We start from the raw sequence: 19,378 nt of genomic DNA, 5'->3' as shown, positions 1-19,378 counted from the left end.
ACGGGAGTTCCAGTGACTTCTACAGGTGCCTTGGAGAAGGTGCGTCCACCCTCTTCCACAGACGCTTTTCCTGGACCAGCTCCCTATCCATTGCCACACAGAAGCTACCAAGAGAGCGCAAGCACTCCAGACCAGCAGCCCCCTGCCCGACCCCCGCCTCCCGCAGGAAGCTTCCTAGACACGTCCCGAGCACAGGGCATAGCGCAAGGCCACAGTCCCACTAACTAACCCCAAAGCGGCCGCTTCCACGGAACCGTCCCGAGGCCGGGTCTGGCCACCCTGCGGGCGAGTGAGCCGCGTGCCTGGCGCGCAGCGGCAGCAGAGGAAGCAGCAGCGCCCCCTCCTCCGAGCGGCGGCGCGCTAGTCCTCCCCGCCCGGCCCGCTCCTAGCAACGCGGGGCGTCCCCAACGACAAAGACCGGCGCCGGCGCGCGGGACTCTGCGTGAGGCGAACGCCGGGGCTTCCGGAGCGGGTGAGGCGACCTCCGGGAGTGGGGATGTCCAGCCCCGGTCTCCCTTATCGGGGCCCCCTCAGGCCGGCTGGGCCCGGGAGCCCCTCTAGCGTCCTCTGCCCACACCTGCCCGAAGCCCACAGGCGCCCATTGCCTGGGTTCCGTTTTCCGTGGCCGGGAAGCGCCGGTCCGTACCCACGGGAGACCCCATGCCCTCCACGCGAGGACGCCCCGCGCCTCCTCCCCACCACAGTCACTGTCTGCAAACCGTCTGGCCCGCGGCTGGGGATCCGAGTGAGGCGAGGGGAGGGACTATGGGAAGAAGAGGGGGAAAGTGGGGCATCCGTAGGGCGTGGAGGAGAGCGGTCCCAAGCCCTGGGGCCCCAGGCTTCTCCGAAGGGCCGTCGATTCCCATCACCCGAGGGCTGTAATCCCTCCCGCGGGTCCGGAAGCTTCCTCATCTCCCTACCTCCCACTGCACTGCCGATTTCCCTGGGTTACCAAGGAGAAGCCAGCGCCTCTACACCCCTGGTAGGATGGGGGAGGGATTCCTGGCCTTTGGAGCTGAGCTTCCCTGCTGGGGTGTCTGAGCTGAAGGTAGGGAGGAGGGGTGGGAGCAGAGCCGCTGGAGTCCCTTTTGAGACAACAAACCTGAGTGGTCAGGAGGCCAGCCCAGGGGCTGTGGTAAGTGAACTGGCAGTTTCACCCAGCCCAAGTCCAAGCACGCGGGCCGAGGCTCAGTTGGAGAAAGTTTTTTGCCCTTCCACAAGTGGAATTCCCAACTTGGGAGTGACTTACCGCAAAGCAAGACCTGGTGGGCATGAAGGATATGGAGGTGGGTGTAGACAAAAGCCCAGAGCCCTGAGAACAGAGGAGGGCTCTCCTGAGGGGATCTGGGGTGCGAGCGGCTGAGAAGGCAGAGAAGGCAGTCAGAGCAGTGGGTGCAAAGCTAGCTCCTGGGGAAGTGTCCCAGGCACAGAGGTGCTGTCTGCCCAAAGAGGGCTGGGTGTCTCCACTTCTCGGCTAAGAGGAAGGGAGGAGGGACAGTTGAGGACCAGGACTGTGATGCACAAGAAGGTGAGAATGCACCCCTACAGCATCTTCCTCGTGTTCCCATTAGGGCAGGTGGAAGGAGCTCCTGCCCAGAATGGTTAGATTTAACTAGGGACCTGAGGAAGGTTGGAGAAGACCTGAGACTTCCTGTGGAGGGAATGTGCCAGGGGCAGGAGAGCACCACTCTGCAGCACTCTGTTGGGCTCCTTGCACCCTACAAAGGATGCAGGCAGTGGTCCAGCCTTGCGGAAGGCTCCTATGCCCAGCAGTGAACTGGAAGAGGGAGCCTGGACTATTTAGGTCAGCACCAAGGGGATAACCCTGGGCTCCGTATTGGTGAACAAGAGAGCTCATGAGCTGGAGAAAGTGGGAGACTCACTGGAAAAGTGCTGTGAATGACTGAGTTGGGAGCAATTTATAAGCAACCCCAGCATCTCATGGAAGTAAGAGCATTAGACAGACACAAACTAAAACCTCAGCTTCTCCACTTACTAGCTAGTGACATTTAGTAAGTTACTTAAGCTTTCTAAGTTTCAGTTTCCTCATTTGTGAAATGGGGACAATAGTGTTAAATAATAATCCTCAATAATTAATTTGAGAATTTAATAAAATTATGTAGTAAGGCATCTAGCATCTTCACTATAATATCTAACACACATCTTGAGTGCTGGCTCTGGGACCAGCACTATATGAAATGTCTCACACACATTAGCTCCTTAATCTTCTGGGTAATCCTATGAAATAGATACTATTAAGTACTGTCCCCACGTTGTAGATGAAGAAACTGAGGCAAGCGGGGACCTGCCCAAGGTTGCACAGATAGTAGGAAGCACCGTGGAGATTTGACTTGAGGCAGCAGCACAACTCCTGAGTACTTAGCCAGCTGCTGTCCTGCCTCCTGCTATGTACATGCTATTGAAGGCCTAGAGCTCTCAATAAATCATAGCTATATATAGCCAAGGGTATGGTTCCCAGAACACCTGTCCACCAGATTCAAGCCATCAGAAATGAGGACAACCCTGCCAAACTGGAGCATCTTGTCACTTTCTATTACCTGTGCTTGGGCATGGAAAGAGCAGTCCTTCACACCCAATCCTTTGAGTTAATGGCCTGGTATGGACGTTGTTCCCTGTGTGTGATTTCAGGACCCTGGACCCTGGTCCTGAGGATGCAGAGTAGGGGCCCAGGGGAGGAGGATTGGCCTTTCCCTAGGGACTGTGGTCCCAGGTTAGAGACACAACCATGTGAAGCCAAACAAGCTGGTGAGGCAGGCCCCAGAGAAGTGAAAGTCCACTGCATGTGTCCCCATTCTCCCACTTTCCCGCTCTGAGAGCACAGCACATCCTTGGATGGGGACACCAGGTGGTGGCACAAGATGTACCCACTCCTGGTGGCCCTGACCTCTCTGGAATGTCAGGATTCCTGCCCTGCCCATGTTCAAGACTGGAGTCTTGAACGTGCTTCTAGTCTTCAAACTCTGGGATTCTCTGACTGGCCCAACAGGTTCTCCAGGGAAAGAAAGCTCCAGAGAGGAAGGTGATCCGTCAGCCACCTCCAGGACTGCCCTCTGTGGGTCCTTGGGGACTGTCCATGTGCCCGGGGCCCCCAGCTATTGGGTATCCACCCATCCCTGCAGGCTCCCAGGGAAGATAGTGCCACCTACTCGCACCCTCAGCTGCAGGCTGGTGACTGCAAGGCCAGACTAAGACCAACCTGTGAAACAGGCAGAGCTCTCTCAGACTCCTGTCTTCTTCTTCTCCTGTGCCCACTCCCCACCTCCTCTCCTCTCCGTGGTTGTTCTTCTTGCCTCCTTTCTTTTTCTTTTTTTTTTTTTTTAAGACAGAGTTTTGCTCTTATTGCCCAGGCTGGAATGTAGTGGCACAATCTCGGCTCACTGCAACCTCTGCCTCCTGGGTTCAACCTTCATTTTTTTCCCCTAATCATCTTATAAACCACCTCTTTCAGCCTCTCAAGTAGCTGGGATTACAGGCATGTGCCACCATGCCTGGCTAATTTTTGCATTTTTAGTAGAGATGGGGTTTCACCATGTTGACCAGGCTGGTCTTGAACTCTTGACCTCAGGTAATCCACCCTCCTCAACCTCCCAAAGTGCTGAGGTTACAGGCATGAGCCACCGTACCCTGCCTCCCTTGCCCCCTTTCTAACTTTGCTTTTTGTATCTGAAACTCATTCACACTAAGGTGTGGAATATATATATCCTGATATATATAGTCATGTGTATTATATATGTAATTTCTGCACACTTAAATTGTCAGTAACGATATATTACAACTTCTACTTTTTAAAAAGTTTGCTACATTAGGCTGGGTGCCGTGGCTCACGCCTGTAATCTCAGCACTTTGGGAGGCCAAGGCGGGCAGATCACCTGAGGTCGAGAGTTCAAGACCAGCCTGACCAACATGGAGAAACCCCGTCTCTACTAAAAATACAAAATTAGCGAGCCGTGGTGACGCATGCCTTTAATCCCAGCTACTCGGGAGGCTGAGACAGGAGAATCTCATGAACCCAGGATGCGGAGGTTGCAGTGAGCCGAGATTGCGCCGTGGCACTCCAGCCCGGGCAACAAGAGCAAAACTCTGTTTCAAAAAAAAAACAAGTTTGTTACATTAGTGTCAGTATACATTTTATGATTTACTATGCTTTTGTTTGACCTAAAATGATGAGATGTGTTTTTAAAAAACAGTTCAAGGTTAACATATGGATATAGGCACACAAGTATTGATATTAAATTTTGTTTCATTTAGGGGGAAAATGCATTTACCCTAAGAGGGATGAAAACTGTACATTAGGGCCCTGAAATTCCCCTAGTGGAGTGCCAAAGGCCTGGGAGCGCTCTCAGCCCGAGGAGGCCCTCCCCACTTCCCAAGGAGCAAGAATATGCTTTCTTCTTTCCTAGTGGAGGGCAGGAACAGTGAGGGGAGGGGGACATACTGAGTGACTGTAGAGGGGTAGTGTATTGTGGCCAGAGGTAGGAGACCTGCCCTCAGACGCTGGCCCCAGCTCTCGTAGGTGTTTTAGGGCCAGTTATTTCCTGTTTCCTTGTTTCTTCATCTGTAAAATGGGGATAAGGAAGCCCACCCTAGCTCCATTATAGGGTGGTTGAAGAGTCACATGAGAAGATTTTTTTTTATTTTTTATAGATGGCATCTCACTATGTTGGCCAGGTTGGACTTGAATTCTTGGCCTCGAGCAATCCTTCCACCTTGGCCTCCCAAAGTGCTAGGATTACAGGCGTGAGCCACCACACCCAGCCTTTTTTTAAATTTTTTTTTTTGAGAGGATAGTTCTGAAAGGACCTTGAAAGGACCTTGTAACTGTTAAGTGCTGGACAGTTATAAGGTGCTGATACTGTCCTAGCCCTGGAGAGATGGGATGTGAGACTAGAGGCTCAATGTAGTCAAGAGAGGAAGAGGCCACAGGAGTGAATCAGGTCCTGTGAGTAATAACCTGGGGGCCTTTGGCCCTTCTCAGCTATCCCATTGAACTCTTTCATCTACTGATTTAGGATTTTTCCCATATTTTCACTCACCAAACTGTGTGAGCCTTTTGGTCAAAATGGGGCAGGACCTTTTGGTCAAAAGGAGTAGAAACCCACCTCTTAGCTTTGGCAAAGGGACTTATTAGAAGGCTGCCAAGTTAGCTCTCAGAGCTGAAGGCACTGCCAAGGAGCCAGACAGCTCTGGGAGCCTCCGGGACTAGGCATGGGGATTGAAGATACCAGGATGCTGTCTCTGTCTATCGTTTCTGCTGGTCTCCCCCAGGCTTGATTCCCTCCCACCGCAAACAGACCTTGTACGTGTGGAGAGAAATGACTTCCAGCAGCAGGAGATCCAGATCCTTCAAGGACATATGCCCTTCTGTCTACCTCCACTTGGACAAATCTCAAGAAGGACTCCGATTGGCTTATATCAGATAGCCACCACCGAACAAGTTGCCCTGACCAATAGATACTCCTTTTGGCCAGAATCTATTATCAGAAGCCAATGGAGCCGCCCCAAACACCAGCTACCTCGCCTAAAGCAGACCTACCACTGGGCTAGAAATTGGAGACAAAAATGAGGAGGAGACAGCCCCTACACCTCAAGAAACTCACAGTCTAGTGTGGGTGTGGGGAGAGGGTGGGCAGCAGGTTACTGGAGTGATGCAGGTACTGGAAAGATGGGGTCTGACAACAGGAGGGGTTGTTTTGGGGGATCAGGGACAAAGAAGCACCTCGCCTTCAGAGAGGAAGTGGTGCTTGAGCTCAGACTCAGAAGACCAGTGATTGTCCCTTTCCCTGGCTGAGATGGTGGGAAAGGCATTTCAGAGGGAACAACTTGAGCAAGGGCTGGGCAGCATGAACTGGGCTGCAATGTCCCAGATGCAAAGAGGAGCTTATTTCCAACAAGATGTACAGCCACGGAGGGCCCTACACACCAAGGTGAGGAGGCTGGATTTTACCCAGTGAGCAGTGGTGAGCCGCTAGAGGGCTTACATTGAGCCTGCCACAGCGGCTGTGTGAAGGCTAGATGTGAGAGAACCAGACTGGATGATGTGAGAGACCACATGCCCAACAGCTGAAGCTGTGATCCAGACAGACACTGAGGCCCTGAGCTAAGGCGGCAGCAGGAAAGGAGAGGCTGCCTGGGTGGGAGACAGAACTGAATCAGTAACTAGATGGTAGGGTGGGGCGGGAGGGCTGAAAGAGAGAGAGGTGACTCCCTGGCTTCTGGTGCCGGCATCTGGATGGATTGAGTTTGAGGGACCTAGGCAGCATCCCAGTGGACTTGAGTCTGGAATGCAGATGTAGGAGAGTCTGGCGTTACACCACCATCCCCCAGCCTCACCATCCTGGTAACAGTACCCTCTGCTTCTCCTGGGACGTCACAGCTGGGAAACCCCACCTGGAAGAGGTGAAAGCTAGAACCCATCAGCAGGAATGAGTGGACGACCATGGTGGAATTCTGAGGGACCTTGGCATGTGAGGGATGGGCAGAGGGAGAGAAGTCTGTGGTGAAGATTTTTGGAAAAAGAATGGTCGGAAAGTAGGAGGAGAGCCAAGAGAGTGGCACGCGAAAGGGTGTCCCCCAAGGGCAGGGGTCAGAACGCGGCCTGCCAAGGGAGGAGCCACACTCCATATCTTCCCTGTAACAGTGATAGCGGGGCAGCAAGGAGTTCGTTTTGCTCGTTATCCTTTTAAATATACTTTGTTTTCTATTTTGTTAGTTTAAAAAGTAGATTTTTTTTAAACACTTAGAACTAAAATCCTCCCTAGAAGAATCTTCTGTGTCTGGTAATAATTTGCCTGTCAAAATATTTTTGCGATATCCATTTTTAAAAAATCAAGAGATGATTAACTGAAAATTATCAACTCTGATCTTATACAGTTAATTTTTTCAACATTTGCTTTAAAATGACATCAGGCCTTATGGTGTGGTTGTTCCTGTAAAGGCTGAAAGTGGTAGGGGCTCATTTTTTTACCAGCCATGCACACGGCAGCCATGTGATATGGAGCGAGACCCTGCCCCTTCCTCCTGAGAAGTTGGTTCAGGGCCCTGGAACATGCCTCGATGGGTCCTGCTGTGTCATGCCCAGAGGCAGGCTGCAGGCACAAAACAACAGCAAGAGCAATTAGGACCAGATTGTAGGAAGAACTCCAGGTCCTGAAAATGAGGCGCTAGACGGTGGGACTAGAGTCACCTGATTGCAGAGGCATCCCGCCTGGCCCCAGGTGGGGTTTCCCAGGTGTGGCTCCCCAGGAGAAGGAGAAGGGACTGCCTGCCAGGATGGTGAGGCTGGATGGTGCTGTGAGGAATGACTAAAGAGCCAACTCCAGCAACCTGGGGCTCCATCTGCCAAGCCTGGTCCTGCTCCCTGGATGTGGCCCATGGGTGTCTAGGGACATATCTGGGACCAAAGGAAATTATAGAATGTTTTAGGCCAAAACCAAGCATGAGTTGGGCTGGCCTGTTGCCTCTGACCTTCTTCCATTGCCTCTGTCGTGCTGTCTGTGAGCCCCCAACACCACCCTGCCTCCTTGCCCTTCACATCGCTCCTGGAAATAGGGAAGGGCCTCAGAAACTTTGCACTCACCCAAAGATACCATCTCAGGTCAGCACTCAAGAAGCAGGTCTCCTGGATGTGGTCTCTGCAGCCTCAGACCCCTGCCCCTCATAGTACCTTCATTCTCCACACACCCTGTATTCTTTACAATGATCAATATTAACCGACCATTATCTCGGGGGGATCTCCACTACAGCCCATGTAGGAAGATATTATTATCCAGTTTCACAGATAAGGAAACTGAAGCTCAGATAGGTTAAGTAACTTGGCCAAGTCACAAAGCACATAACTGGCAAAGCCAGAAATGCAAAGTCAGCCGGTACCGCTAAGCAGCAACCCCCTCCAGCCCTACACTCTGAGAGGCCATTAGTCAAAAAGCGCGATCTGGTTATTCCACAATTCTGGACACAATCTGTGTGTGATTTGCATTTGATTTGCATAAGGGATGTCACAATACCTAGATATCTTTCCCGCACTATCCCTCTCCCCGCCACCCGCCTCTCAACCAGGCTTTTCCTCCTTGAGATGCCTGGCAGGCTGGGGAGCACCATCTGGTCCCTCCCTCTGCCAAGGACGCCTTTGCTGGTTCAGAGTGTTCCCTCCCACCGGCCACTACCCAGTGCAGAGTCGTCAGGGTGCACATCTGATGGGAAACTGCCTGGAGGAGGAACTAAGTGCCAGCAGCCCCATTTCCTCCTGCAGATCTCAGGGCAGGAGTGCAAGGGTGCAGGAATGGGCAAATGGGGGAGGGTCCCCGGACCAAGACACATCCTCTGTCTTCTGTCTTCAGCCCCAGATTTAGCTGCCTTCTCGCCTCCCACGCTTGCCCGCTGCTGTCTGGAATGCTGGGAGGCTGGGAGAGCTAGAGGAAGACTCGATGGGGAGATGGAAGGGAAGGGACCTGGAGTTTGAGCTCTCAGTGGGAAGGAGGAGAGAAGGGTGCTGGCACCCTGGGCAGGGCATGGGTCTCGTTCCCCTCTCCTTTCTCTCTCAACCTGCACTCCGAAACGGTAGCCACATTGAAATGGTAGGCTCAATGTGCCCATTGAGCCATCAAATTTTGAAGACTTCATATGAAAACATAGTATATAAAATGTCGCATTAATAATTTTATATTGATTATATGTTTAAATAACATTTTAGACATATTGGGCTAAATATAAAATTAATTTCATGGTCAGGCACAGTGGCTCATGCCTGTAACCCCAGCACTTTGGGAGGCTGAGGCGGGTGGATCACCTGAGGTCAGGAGTTTGAGACCAGCCTGGCCAACATGGTGAAACCCTGTCTCTACTAAAAATACAAAAATTAGCTGGGCGTGGTGACAGGTGCCTGTAATCCCTGTAATTGGGAGGCTGAGACAGGAGAATCCCTTGAACCCTTGAGGCGGAGGTTGCAGTGAGCCAAAATCACGCCATTGCACTCCAGCCTGGGCAACAAGAGCAAGAAAAAAAAAAAAAACTAATTTCACCTGTTTTTCTTTTCTTTCTTTTTTTTTTTTTGTGACAGAGTCTTGCTCTATCATCCAGGCTGGAGTGCAGTAGCACAATCTCAGCTCACTGCAACCTCTGCTTCCCAGATTTAAGTGATTCTCATGCCTCAGCCTTCCGAGTAGCTGGGACTACAGGTGCCTGCCACCATGCCCAGCTAATTTGTGTATTTTTAGTAGAGACAGGATTTCACCATGTTGGCCAGGCTGGTCTCAAACTCCTGACCTCAAGTGACCCACCCACCTTGGCCTCCCAAAGTGCTGGGATTACAGGCATGAGCCACCACCCCCAGCCGCCTTGTTTCTCTTTACTTTTTAAAATGTGGGCACTAAAGAAATTAAAATAGCATATGTGGCGTGCATTTTGGCTTGCATTATATTTCTGTTGGCCAGAGCTGTTCTCAACCCCATCCTACGGATCAGGCAGTTGTTGTTCTATAAAATACTTAGTACAGGGTCCTGTTTTGAGCTGAATGGCTCTTTATTATACCTCTGTCTTTTGGCAATATACACCCCTCACCCTCAGAGGGCCAGTCCAATGTAGGGTTCAGAGCATGAATTTGACAGACTAAATTTAAACCCCCCCGTGATATTTCTAAGCTGCCTGACATTGGGCAAGTCAATTAGCCTCTCTGTGCTTCAGCTTCCCAGCAGAAAAATGGGAATAATACAAGCGCCTATCTGAAAAAGGCTTTTCTGAAAAAGGCTTTTCTGAGGACACATGAATTAATAGGCATAAAGAACTAAAAAGAGTGTCTGGCACAGAGCAATTACTGTAATTGCTGTAGAGCTATTATCTAAAATTTTGGGCTGCTCCTTGCTAGTTTCATGTGTTAGATAATATATTATGCCCTTTGGATGCATTATTTTATCCACTCCTCCAAATAATCCTACTGGAACTGCGACCTTCATTTCTCAGAGGCAGCATCTGAAATTCAGAGAGGTTCAGTAACTTGCCCAAGGCCACACAGATAACCTGGATCTGCTTCACTCCAGGGACTGATCCTTAAGCAGTATTCTGTACCACCTCTCTTAGTAAATGCCCACCAAGACCCTCCAAAGTAACACCTCTACCCTCTTCCTTTTGCTCCAGATCCCTACTTGTTTCAAGGACCTGCCAGTCTGAGAAGTTTCTTGTCATAAGGCCATCCAGGGGCCACCCGCCCCTATATTGCCAGCCTCCAGCATGCAGGATACCGTAACAACATCAGCATTGTTGGACCCCAGCCACTCCTCAGTCTCCATCCAGGACAAGTCCTCCACTGGAGGACACAGTTCAAGCACAGGCCCACAGCTCTCAAAGCCTTCAATCACACCAGTCCCTGCAAAGTCCAGGAACCCACATCCCGGGGCCAATTTCCATCGGATGCGCCGGATCATTGCTGAGGATCCTGAGTGGTCACTGGCCATCGTGCCCCTCCTCACAGAGCTCTGCATTCAGCACATTATCAGGAACTTCCAGAGTGAGTCTGTCCCTGCTTTAGGTGGGAAGGAGAAGGCCAGGAGTGGGGCTAGGTGGGTGGGAACTGTCTGGAGCCAAGACTGCCGAAGCTGGGTCCTGGGGCAGCCCCTGCTCTCCCGTATGGCATCCTCATACCCACTTAACACTTCCCTTCCACCCAGGGCCAAGACAGTTTCTCCTTCTGTTCCCACTGGCAGGTCCCACCAGACTCCCACCCACACTGCACCCTCCATGCCTCTGCCCTCTCCTTGCCTTTTCCACTCTCTCCAGCAAAACCCAGCCTGAGCCATATCTATTTCCTCCTCCAGAAAGCCTTCCCAAGTGAACCGCCCTCCACTCTGATGGAGTCTTCCATGCCATGTAAGGGCTCTTGGTTTGTTCCATATTTTGTGCTCTGTAATATTGATCCTTTCCAAAGATGGACTGCCAGCCTCTCCTACCAGATGGGGCTCTGTCTGAGGACAGGGCCATTATTTCATCTACAGCAACTATCGTCACCCAATCTCACTCATTTTACCTGTTTATTGTCAGCCTCCCCTCACTGGAATGCAAACTCCAAAAGGGAGAGCCCTGTTTTGCTTACTCTTATATCTCCAGCACGTGGGACATAGTAGTCTCTCATAGTGGTACCTCCAGTGCCTGGCACATAGTAGGTGCTCAGAAAATTTCTTGTTTTGAAATAGATGAATCAAATAAGATTGGAAGCCTCTGACCTCAGGGATTGTATCCCCCATCAGACCAGGTGATAACTGAGAGTTGGACCTGAGAGTCTTCCTCAGTCTGGGAGCTCCCTGAGAACAGATGCTGAGATGTCCACCTTCAGGCAGGGAACATCCCAAAGCTAAAGGCTGCGTCCCACCCTCTGCTTGAGCCCCGCTGAGAGCAGAGGCTGTCTATCCGCTAAGCAGGGAAGGGTCTTCCCTTTGCCTGGTGCTCCCAGGCAGGCCCAGCCTGAGGCATCATGTTGAGGTGTCCCCCAACACTGTGACCCCCTGCGTTCCTTCCTCTCTTCCCAAAGAAAACCCTATCCTGAAGCAGATGCTCCCGGAACACCAGCAGAAGGTCCTGAACCACCTGTCCCCTGACCTACCACTGGCTGTGACCGCCAACCTGATAGACAATGAGAACTACTGGCTCCGCTGCTGCATGCATCGCTGGCCCGTGTGCCACGTGGCCCACCATGGCGGCAGCTGGAAACGCATGTTCTTCGAGCGGCACCTGGAGAACCTGCTAAAGCACTTTATCCCAGGCACCACAGACCCTGCGGTGATCCTCGACCTGCTGCCTCTCTGCCGGAATTACGTGCGCAGGGTCCACGTCGATCAGTTCCTTCCGCCGGTGCAGCTCCCGGCCCAGCTCCGGCCAGGCGGCCAGTCCGACTCAGGCAGCGAGGAAGAGATGGAGGAGCCCACGGTTGACCACTACCAACTGGGCGATCTGGTAGCTGGCCTGAGCCACCTGGAGGAGTTGGACCTGGTGTACGATGTCAAGGACTGTGGCATGAATTTTGAGTGGAATCTCTTCCTCTTCACCTACCGCGACTGCCACTCCTTGGCAGCTGCCATCAAGGCATGCCACACCCTCAAGGTACTGTCTGCTCCCAGCCTTCCCCCCACCCCTTCTCAGCATCTCTCAGATTCTCTCTCCCCTCCTCTTCCTCCTCTATTATTACCTTCTTCCTATTTCCTTCTCTTTCATTGACCAAGTGTTTTTTAATGCATCCTGCACCAAGATACACGGTTCTGGGGGTGTAGAGATGAACAAGGCGCTGCTCTCCCAGTTCACCAGTTTGTTTCACTGAACAAACATCTGCACTCCAGGCCCTGTCCTAGGTGCTGAAGATTCAAGGAGGAGCAAGATTGTGTCATTTATGCCCTCTGTAGCTAACAGTCTGATGGGATAAAGGCACTAATCAGCAATCATATAAACATAAAATTGATACTAGAATAGGGTTGCCAGATTTAGCAAATAGAAATACAGGACATCCAGTTAAATGTGAATTTCAGGTCCAGGCACGGTGGCTCAGGCCTGTAGTCTTCCAGAGACTGAGGAGGCTGAGGTGGGAGAATCCCTTGAGCCTAGGAGTTCAAGCCTGCAGTGAGCTGCCGTCACACCACTGCACTCCAGCCTGGGTTACAAAATGAGACCCTGTCTCCAAAAATTTTGAATTTCAGACAAACAGCAAATAATTTTTAGTGTAAGTATGTCCCAAATATTCCATGGGACATTCTTATTTATCTGAAATTTATTTTTAACTGGGCATCCTGTACTTTTTTCTGGTACCCCTGAATTGGGATGAATGCTATAAAGAAGAGATACTCTTATGAGAGATTATAAAGGAGCATTTGACCTTGCAAGGGAAGGCTTCCATGAACAAATGTCACTTACATAGAGATTAGACGGAGGAGTAGGAGTTATAGTCTCAGAGGGAGGAACGTTCCAGGCAGAGGGAGCAGTGCATACAGGCTCTATGGGCAGAGTGAACATGGCCAGCTCAAAGAGAAAGAGAAGACTGTGTGGCTGGCGCAGAGTGTGAGGTGGTCAGCCTTGCTGGGTGAAGGAGGCTTTGTCCAGGAGGCTATCTTTATCCTTAGGAGCTCTGGGACTGGATTTCACATGTGAAAAGGTCACTCCATCTGTGAGGGAGGATGGCCTGGGCAGGGCAGCAGTGAACATGCAGATTACCTAGGAGATCACTGCCAAATCTAGGTGAGGGTGAGGGTCATTCAGCGAGGGTAGTGTCTGTGGAGACTCAAAAGAGTGGAGAGAGTCAAGACATATTTAGGCAGACATGTGTCTGGCATGCATCTGGCCACACTGGCATAGGGAGGATCTGAAGAAGAAGGAAGGAGAAGGAGGTGAGGTGCAAGACCTCTGGCTTATGAGGCCGGATGGCTGGAGGGACCATTTGCAGAAACAGGGAATATGGGAAGAGGATCAGTTTTGAGGGGGAAGAGTGTAAGTTTCAGTTTGAGGCATCTCAAAGAAGGGGTCATTTCGTTAGTTGGGTAGAGGGTCCGAAGCTCAGATGAGAGGTCTGAATTGAATGTGGAAATGTGTACTGTCTTCATAAAGGTGGCAGTTGCAGCCCTGGATTTGGATGGAGTCTCACAGGGGAGCGCCAAAAGCAAGAAAAGAAGAGGCCTGGCATGTGGTCTTAGTGGCAGAAGAAGAGCTTGCCAGGAAGCCAGAGGGAGGAGGAAATGGGGGACATGGCATTGTGTCACAGAGCAAGGGAGGGGTATGTTTCAAGTAGAGGGAGTGAGCAATGGGGTGGAATAGAGCCAAGGACTGGATTTAGTGAACGTGGAGGTCACTGAGGGGGAGCTATTTCAGTGGAGTGGCAGGAGCAGAGGCCAGATAGCAGTGGTTTCTGGGGAGAGTGGGAAGTGAGGAATGGGTGGCTGTGATCAGCTTTTTCAAGAACTTGGCTGCAAAGGGGAAAAGGTACAGCCATAACCAATGAGAGCTTTGAGTTCCTTCAGAATAACTCACATATGTTTAAAACCAGTGTAAGGCTCCATCCAGTTGCAAGAAAGAGGATGAATGTAGAAGAGCGGCACGGGTTCATAGACCAATAAGTCAGTGCTTGGTATCAGGAAAATGACAGGTTCCCATTCAATGGCTGAGAAGGCAAGAGGAGAGTTCACCTGCTGAAAGAGGGGGCTCAGCAAGGAGGCCCCTGAATTCTGAGGAGGCTGCAAAAAGCTGAAATAGTTGTTGTCGATTATAAGAGGGTATTTTGGCCAGAGAAATATAGTTAGATTGGCATGCAGCATTACAAGCCTATTGGTGGTTCCAGTGATAGCAACCAGTCCCATCAGCTGATGTTTTCTATTTTGTCAGTTGCTTGCGCACAGGCATGCAGAAAATAGAGAGTGGGGCTGATCCAGGGTTAGGGCTTTGCCAGAGAGACGCAATGAAAAGAGAAGAGACACAAAAGACTCAGCTGGGTAAGAGGGGTATAAAAAGGAGTGAACCGAAGGGTAGGGAGAGAGAGACCAGACACTCAGAGGTCTCAAGGGAGAGAGAGGAGTGGGACAAGCCAGTGGGAAGGTGAGGGGGAGAGGCTCCCATGGACAATATTCATACTGCCAGCCCCATCCCCTTTCCTTCATTCCTTTATCTCATCCTTTTCCTGCTTCTCCACCTCCCCACTTTCTCCCTGGTTCTTGCCCTGGCAACCTCCTTCAAAGAGGTCCTCTCCTTGCCCTGGTGGATCTTGGCTGGGAGAGGAGGATACAGTGAGGGGCTGAGGCCTCAGGCAGGCTTGGATTCCAAACCTGTCTCAACTGCTTCAATCACTGCATTACTCTGGGGAAATAATGTAAGCCTCCATTTTCTATCTGTAAAATGGAGAGAACTTTCTCTTCTACATCGAGATGCTGAAGGTTAGAGATAATGGTTATGAAAGACCCAAGCGGCCGGGCATGGTGGCTCACGCCTGTAATCCCAGCACTTTGGGAGGCCGAGGAGGGTGGATCACGAGGTCAGGAGATCGAGACCATCCTGGCTAACACGGTAAAACCCCGTCTCTACTAAAAATACAAAAAATTAGCCGGGCGTGGTGGTGGGTGCCTATAGTCCCAGCTACTCGGGAGGCTGAGGCAGGAGAATGGCATGAACCTGGAAGGTGAAGCTTGCAGTGAGCCGAGATCGCGCCACTGCACTCCAGCCTGGGTGACACAGCGAAATTCCGTCTAAAAAAAAAAAAAAAAAAAAAAGGAAGACCCAAGCAGCATACCCAGCATGTAGTAATTGCTCAATAAACAGTGATCCTTCCCCCCTGCTACCTGCCACCAATTCTACACTACTCTGCCATGCTGGTAGGCCTGGCCTCCTCCAAGACCCAGCCAGGTGGCCAACACTAGGTGAGCCAAGTTTGCCAAAGATCTAGGTGGGCAGGCTGATTATCCCTGGCTGGCAGGTGCTATAGACTCTCTGCCTGCCCACAGATCTTCAAGCTGACCCGAAGCAAGGTGGATGATGACAAGGCACGCATCATAATTCGAAGCCTTCTGGACCACCCAGTCCTCGAGGAGCTGGACTTGTCACAAAACCTCATTGGGGACCGTGGTGCACGAGGTGCCGCCAAGCTGCTGAGCCACAGCCGCCTGCGTGTGCTCAACCTGGCCAACAACCAAGTGCGTGCGCCCGGTGCCCAGTCCCTGGCTCATGCTCTGGCACACAACACCAACCTCATTTCTCTCAACCTACGTCTCAACTGCATCAAGGATGAGGGTGGCCAGGCTCTTGCCCATGCCTTGCAGACCAACAAGTGCCTCACCACACTGCACCTCGGTGGCAATGAGCTGTCTGAGCCCACCGCCACACTCCTGTCACAGGTGCTCGCCATCAACACCACACTCACCAGCATCAACCTGTCCTGCAACCACATCGGGCTGGTGAGCCACCTATTCCGGGCTTGTGAGGGTGGGTGTGGAATCCAACTGCCGGGGGTACTTGTGGGATAGTTGTGAAGATCACAGACTTTACATACTACATACTGCATCTAGTATGCACACATACTGTGTATCCCAATGATTATTATTTTTCCTTTAATCCTTACAGTTACCTAAGTAACTGTATATTAACCCTAAGCGTATTTAACCCTAAATATATTTAAGTATATGACTAAGTATATTTAACCCTACTTTCTAGATGGAAAAATAAGTCTCAGAGAGGATAGTGAATTGCCCAAGGGCATCAAGTCAGTAGCAAGTGGCAAGGCTATGATTCAAACCCAAGATTGATTGAAAGCCTGAGTCCTTTCTAATAGACTTTGTCTCTAAAACTTTCTTAACCAAGTCTGAGAGTAAGAAATGCAATTTACGACCAGGCACAGTGGCTCATGCCTGTAATCCCAGCACTTTGGGAGGCTGAGGTGGGTGGATCACCTGAGGCCAGGAGTTCGAGACCAGCCTGGCCAACATGGTGAAACCCCATCTCTACTAAAAATACAAAAATCAGCCCAGTGTGGTGGCATGCGCCTGTAACCCCAGCTACTTGGGAGGCTGAGGCAGGAGAATTGCTTGAACCCAGGAGGCGAAGATTGCAGTGAGCTGAGATCGTGCCCCTGCGCTCCAGCCTGGGTGACAGTGCGAGATTCCGTCTCAAAAAAAAAAAAAAATGCAATTTACATGAACACCAACATAAACATAATATTGAAATTTATGACTTGTGATGTATGCTGATATTTTCCTTTACATTCCACTCTATTGTATTTTTTTAAATGCTTCTGTGACCCATTAAATTGACTTTGCAACACACTCCTGGGTCACAACCACAGAATGGTTAGCATTCTGCCTCCCAACATGAAATTCTTTCACATTGGGGCTAGCCCACCCAGCCCAGCAGGGGTTGGAGCTGTGATGACCATTGAGCGGGGCCCTCCATTAGGTCACTGAACCCTCTACTAAACCTCCCCATGAGAACAGCCTTGCTCACCTACACAGGCACATACACACCAACACATGCGCACGCACGCACACACACACACACAGAGTTTCTAGAGGGGGTGCTGTTGACTGCAAGTAATAAAAAGCTTAATCAGAAATGGCTTAAGCAGGAGGAATATTCAGTGTCTCCCACAACCAGAATTAGAGGGCCACCCTCTGCTCTGCCCACCCCAGTCTCATGGCCAAGGCCTCTCTAGTGCTTCTCTCAGTCCCAAGATGGCTGCCACAGTTCTGACATCTCATACAGGGACATGCCCAGAGGCAGAAACTAGGAGAACACCTGCTGCCTTTTCTTCTCTTTTTGGAGTGAGGAGAACCTTCCCAGAAGCCACCCTCTCTCAGCTTCCCCCTCACATCTCATTAGATTTGTCCCACATGCCCATGGCTGAACCAAAGGAATGGAATTATCATCTTTGCCAGAGATTCATGTTTTTCAAACTAGTAGGGTTGAGAAGTCAATTTAGTGGGTATTGGCTACCATTTTTCAAATGGAAAAGAACAGAATATGTCAGCATGCGTCACAAATAGGTTAAGTATTGTTTTGTGAAACTTTTATTTTAGTCACATCTACCTGAAAATGTGTAGTATGTGTCAGATCCTGGGTAGTGATGTAAATGACCCCTTCCTTTGCACCCTTCTCCCAGGACGGTGGAAAGCAGCTCCTGGAAGGCATGTCAGACAACAAGACCCTCCTGGAATTTGACTTGCGCTTGTCAGATGTGGCCCAGGAAAGTGAGTACCTCATTGGCCAGGCCCTCCACGCAAACCGAGAAGCAGCCCGCCAGCGGGCCTTGAATCCCAGCCACTTCATGTCAACCATCACTGCCAATGGCCCTGAGAACTCTGTGGGATAAAATGACCTGACTTGGATCATGGCCCCAGCCCCATCCCTCATTTCATACCCCTGCCATGCCTGCTGCAGAGTATCACACTGGTTCAAGGGGAGCGGGGAGGGGGACCATGAATAACCTTGGAGTGATCAAGGGTTGTATGGATGGAGACATGAGGCAAGGAAGGGAGCCTGGCATGGGGGAAGAAAGGGTATGCAGTAGGAACCCAGCCCTTGTGCCCAGGGAAAGGATATTACTGGACACCCACAAATGACCAACTTCTTCCAGGAATAGGGAAGTCAGAGAGGTGTCTGAGGGACTGTGCCTGCCAGATTCTCCCATGGGGGCTGCCTGCCTTCCTGACTCCCCACCATTTTCTTCTCTACCAAACAGATCCTTGATCTTCACACACACACACACACACACACACACACACACCCTCTGGCTACAGCAGAGCTATGCCTTGCTCTCTCTGCCACACTCATCCCTGTAGATGCATTTCCCTGTTGCTTGACTCTGCTTTAAGTGATCCAGTTCCACAGGCCACGCCATCCCCTAGTTCCCCAACTCCCAACCTGGGAAGGGGACAATGAGCTGACACCAAGGGCTTAGACCCAGTGGACTCCTCTGGGGAGGCAGCTGTAGATGACGACTTCCAGGGAAGGATGACACAATCCCTGCCACCCACCCCAGAGAGCTTCCCTGGGAGGGAGGGAAAGAAGTGCCACACTGGGACAGGAAGTCAGTGAGTCATCCACGACTTTATTATCCACCAGTTTGATTTGTACAATCTTTGCGCTTAAATCCACGACAAAAAGGCCACAGTGTGATGCACCCAATTGACAGAGACCTGTCTTCTCCCCAGCCAGGCCCAGCCCACCCCACAAGCCCTTGTCCCCAGGACACATGGAGCCTTCCAGGTGCCCTCCACGAGTCCACATCACTCTGTAGCTGTCTACCCTAAGGCCACACCTACAGGAATCACATCAGCCCCCAGGGCCACAAGAGACCTAGCTGACTGATTCAGGCTGAGCGCCATTGCCCATCCTCCTCAGGCTGATTGATTGGCCCAGAGCCTCCAAAACTGTGTCCCCAAAGGGCAGGTCATAGCCTACAACCCCAGTCCAAGAGTGCCTGCTCTCCAGGGACTCCTTCCGCTAAGCAGGCGCTGAGCAGAGCACCAAAGGGGGCTTGGGAGTGACTGCATGTGTGTGCCTGTCCAGGCAACCTAGAGTCTGTCTGTGCCTGGCACCCTCTGACAGTTCCGGAGTGCAAACGTGTAGGTGTGAGGGTGTGTGTGTGTGTACAGCCACAGCTGCTAGCAGAGGTTCTAATTAGAGAAACAAGAACATTCAGTGTAAAGTTTAATTTTAGAGATTAATTTTCTGGTTTTCATTTTCCCTGGCAATCAGTAAAGCTACCAAGAAAATAGACCAAAGAATTGGTTTCTCTCTAAGTCTGTGCATGTGTGGGAGATGAGACTGTCTGAGACAACCTAGGCAGAAATGGTCAATACAGGCCAAAATCATAAGAGAGGTCCCCTTTCCCCTCTTCTGAGACCAGGCTCTGTCT

General features: G+C 51.1%; 1 protein-coding gene across 6 annotated transcripts; it reads left to right on the top strand.

Annotated features, from left to right (window-relative positions):
• The first annotated feature begins 16 nt into the window (after positions 1-16).
• On the top strand, positions 17-17,851 carry TCTE1 (t-complex-associated-testis-expressed 1). 6 transcript variants are annotated; one of them, XM_058432224.1, is made up of 5 exons: positions 17-39; positions 10,150-10,519; positions 11,537-12,105; positions 15,474-15,923; positions 17,621-17,851. In XM_058432224.1, the coding sequence occupies exons 2-5, from the start codon at positions 10,243-10,245 to the stop codon at positions 17,828-17,830; spliced, it is 1,506 nt and encodes a 501-aa protein (XP_058288207.1). In that variant the 5' UTR covers positions 17-39; positions 10,150-10,242; the 3' UTR covers positions 17,831-17,851. The 6 variants fall into 6 exon arrangements, with proteins under 6 accessions (XP_058288207.1, XP_031997060.1, XP_058288206.1 ...); XM_032141169.2 differs by lacking the exon at positions 17-39 and adding an exon at positions 72-472; XM_058432223.1 differs by lacking the exon at positions 17-39 and adding an exon at positions 828-982.
• The last annotated feature ends 1,527 nt before the right edge of the window (positions 17,852-19,378 follow it).

The sequence above is a fragment of the Hylobates moloch genome, unplaced genomic scaffold (assembly GCF_009828535.3).
Source record: "Hylobates moloch isolate HMO894 unplaced genomic scaffold, HMol_V3 SCAFFOLD_20, whole genome shotgun sequence".
In the NCBI taxonomy this organism is placed as follows: Eukaryota; Metazoa; Chordata; class Mammalia; order Primates; family Hylobatidae; genus Hylobates; species Hylobates moloch.
Note: the sequence above shows the minus strand (reverse complement) of the source record. Positions and strands in the feature narration are given on the sequence as shown.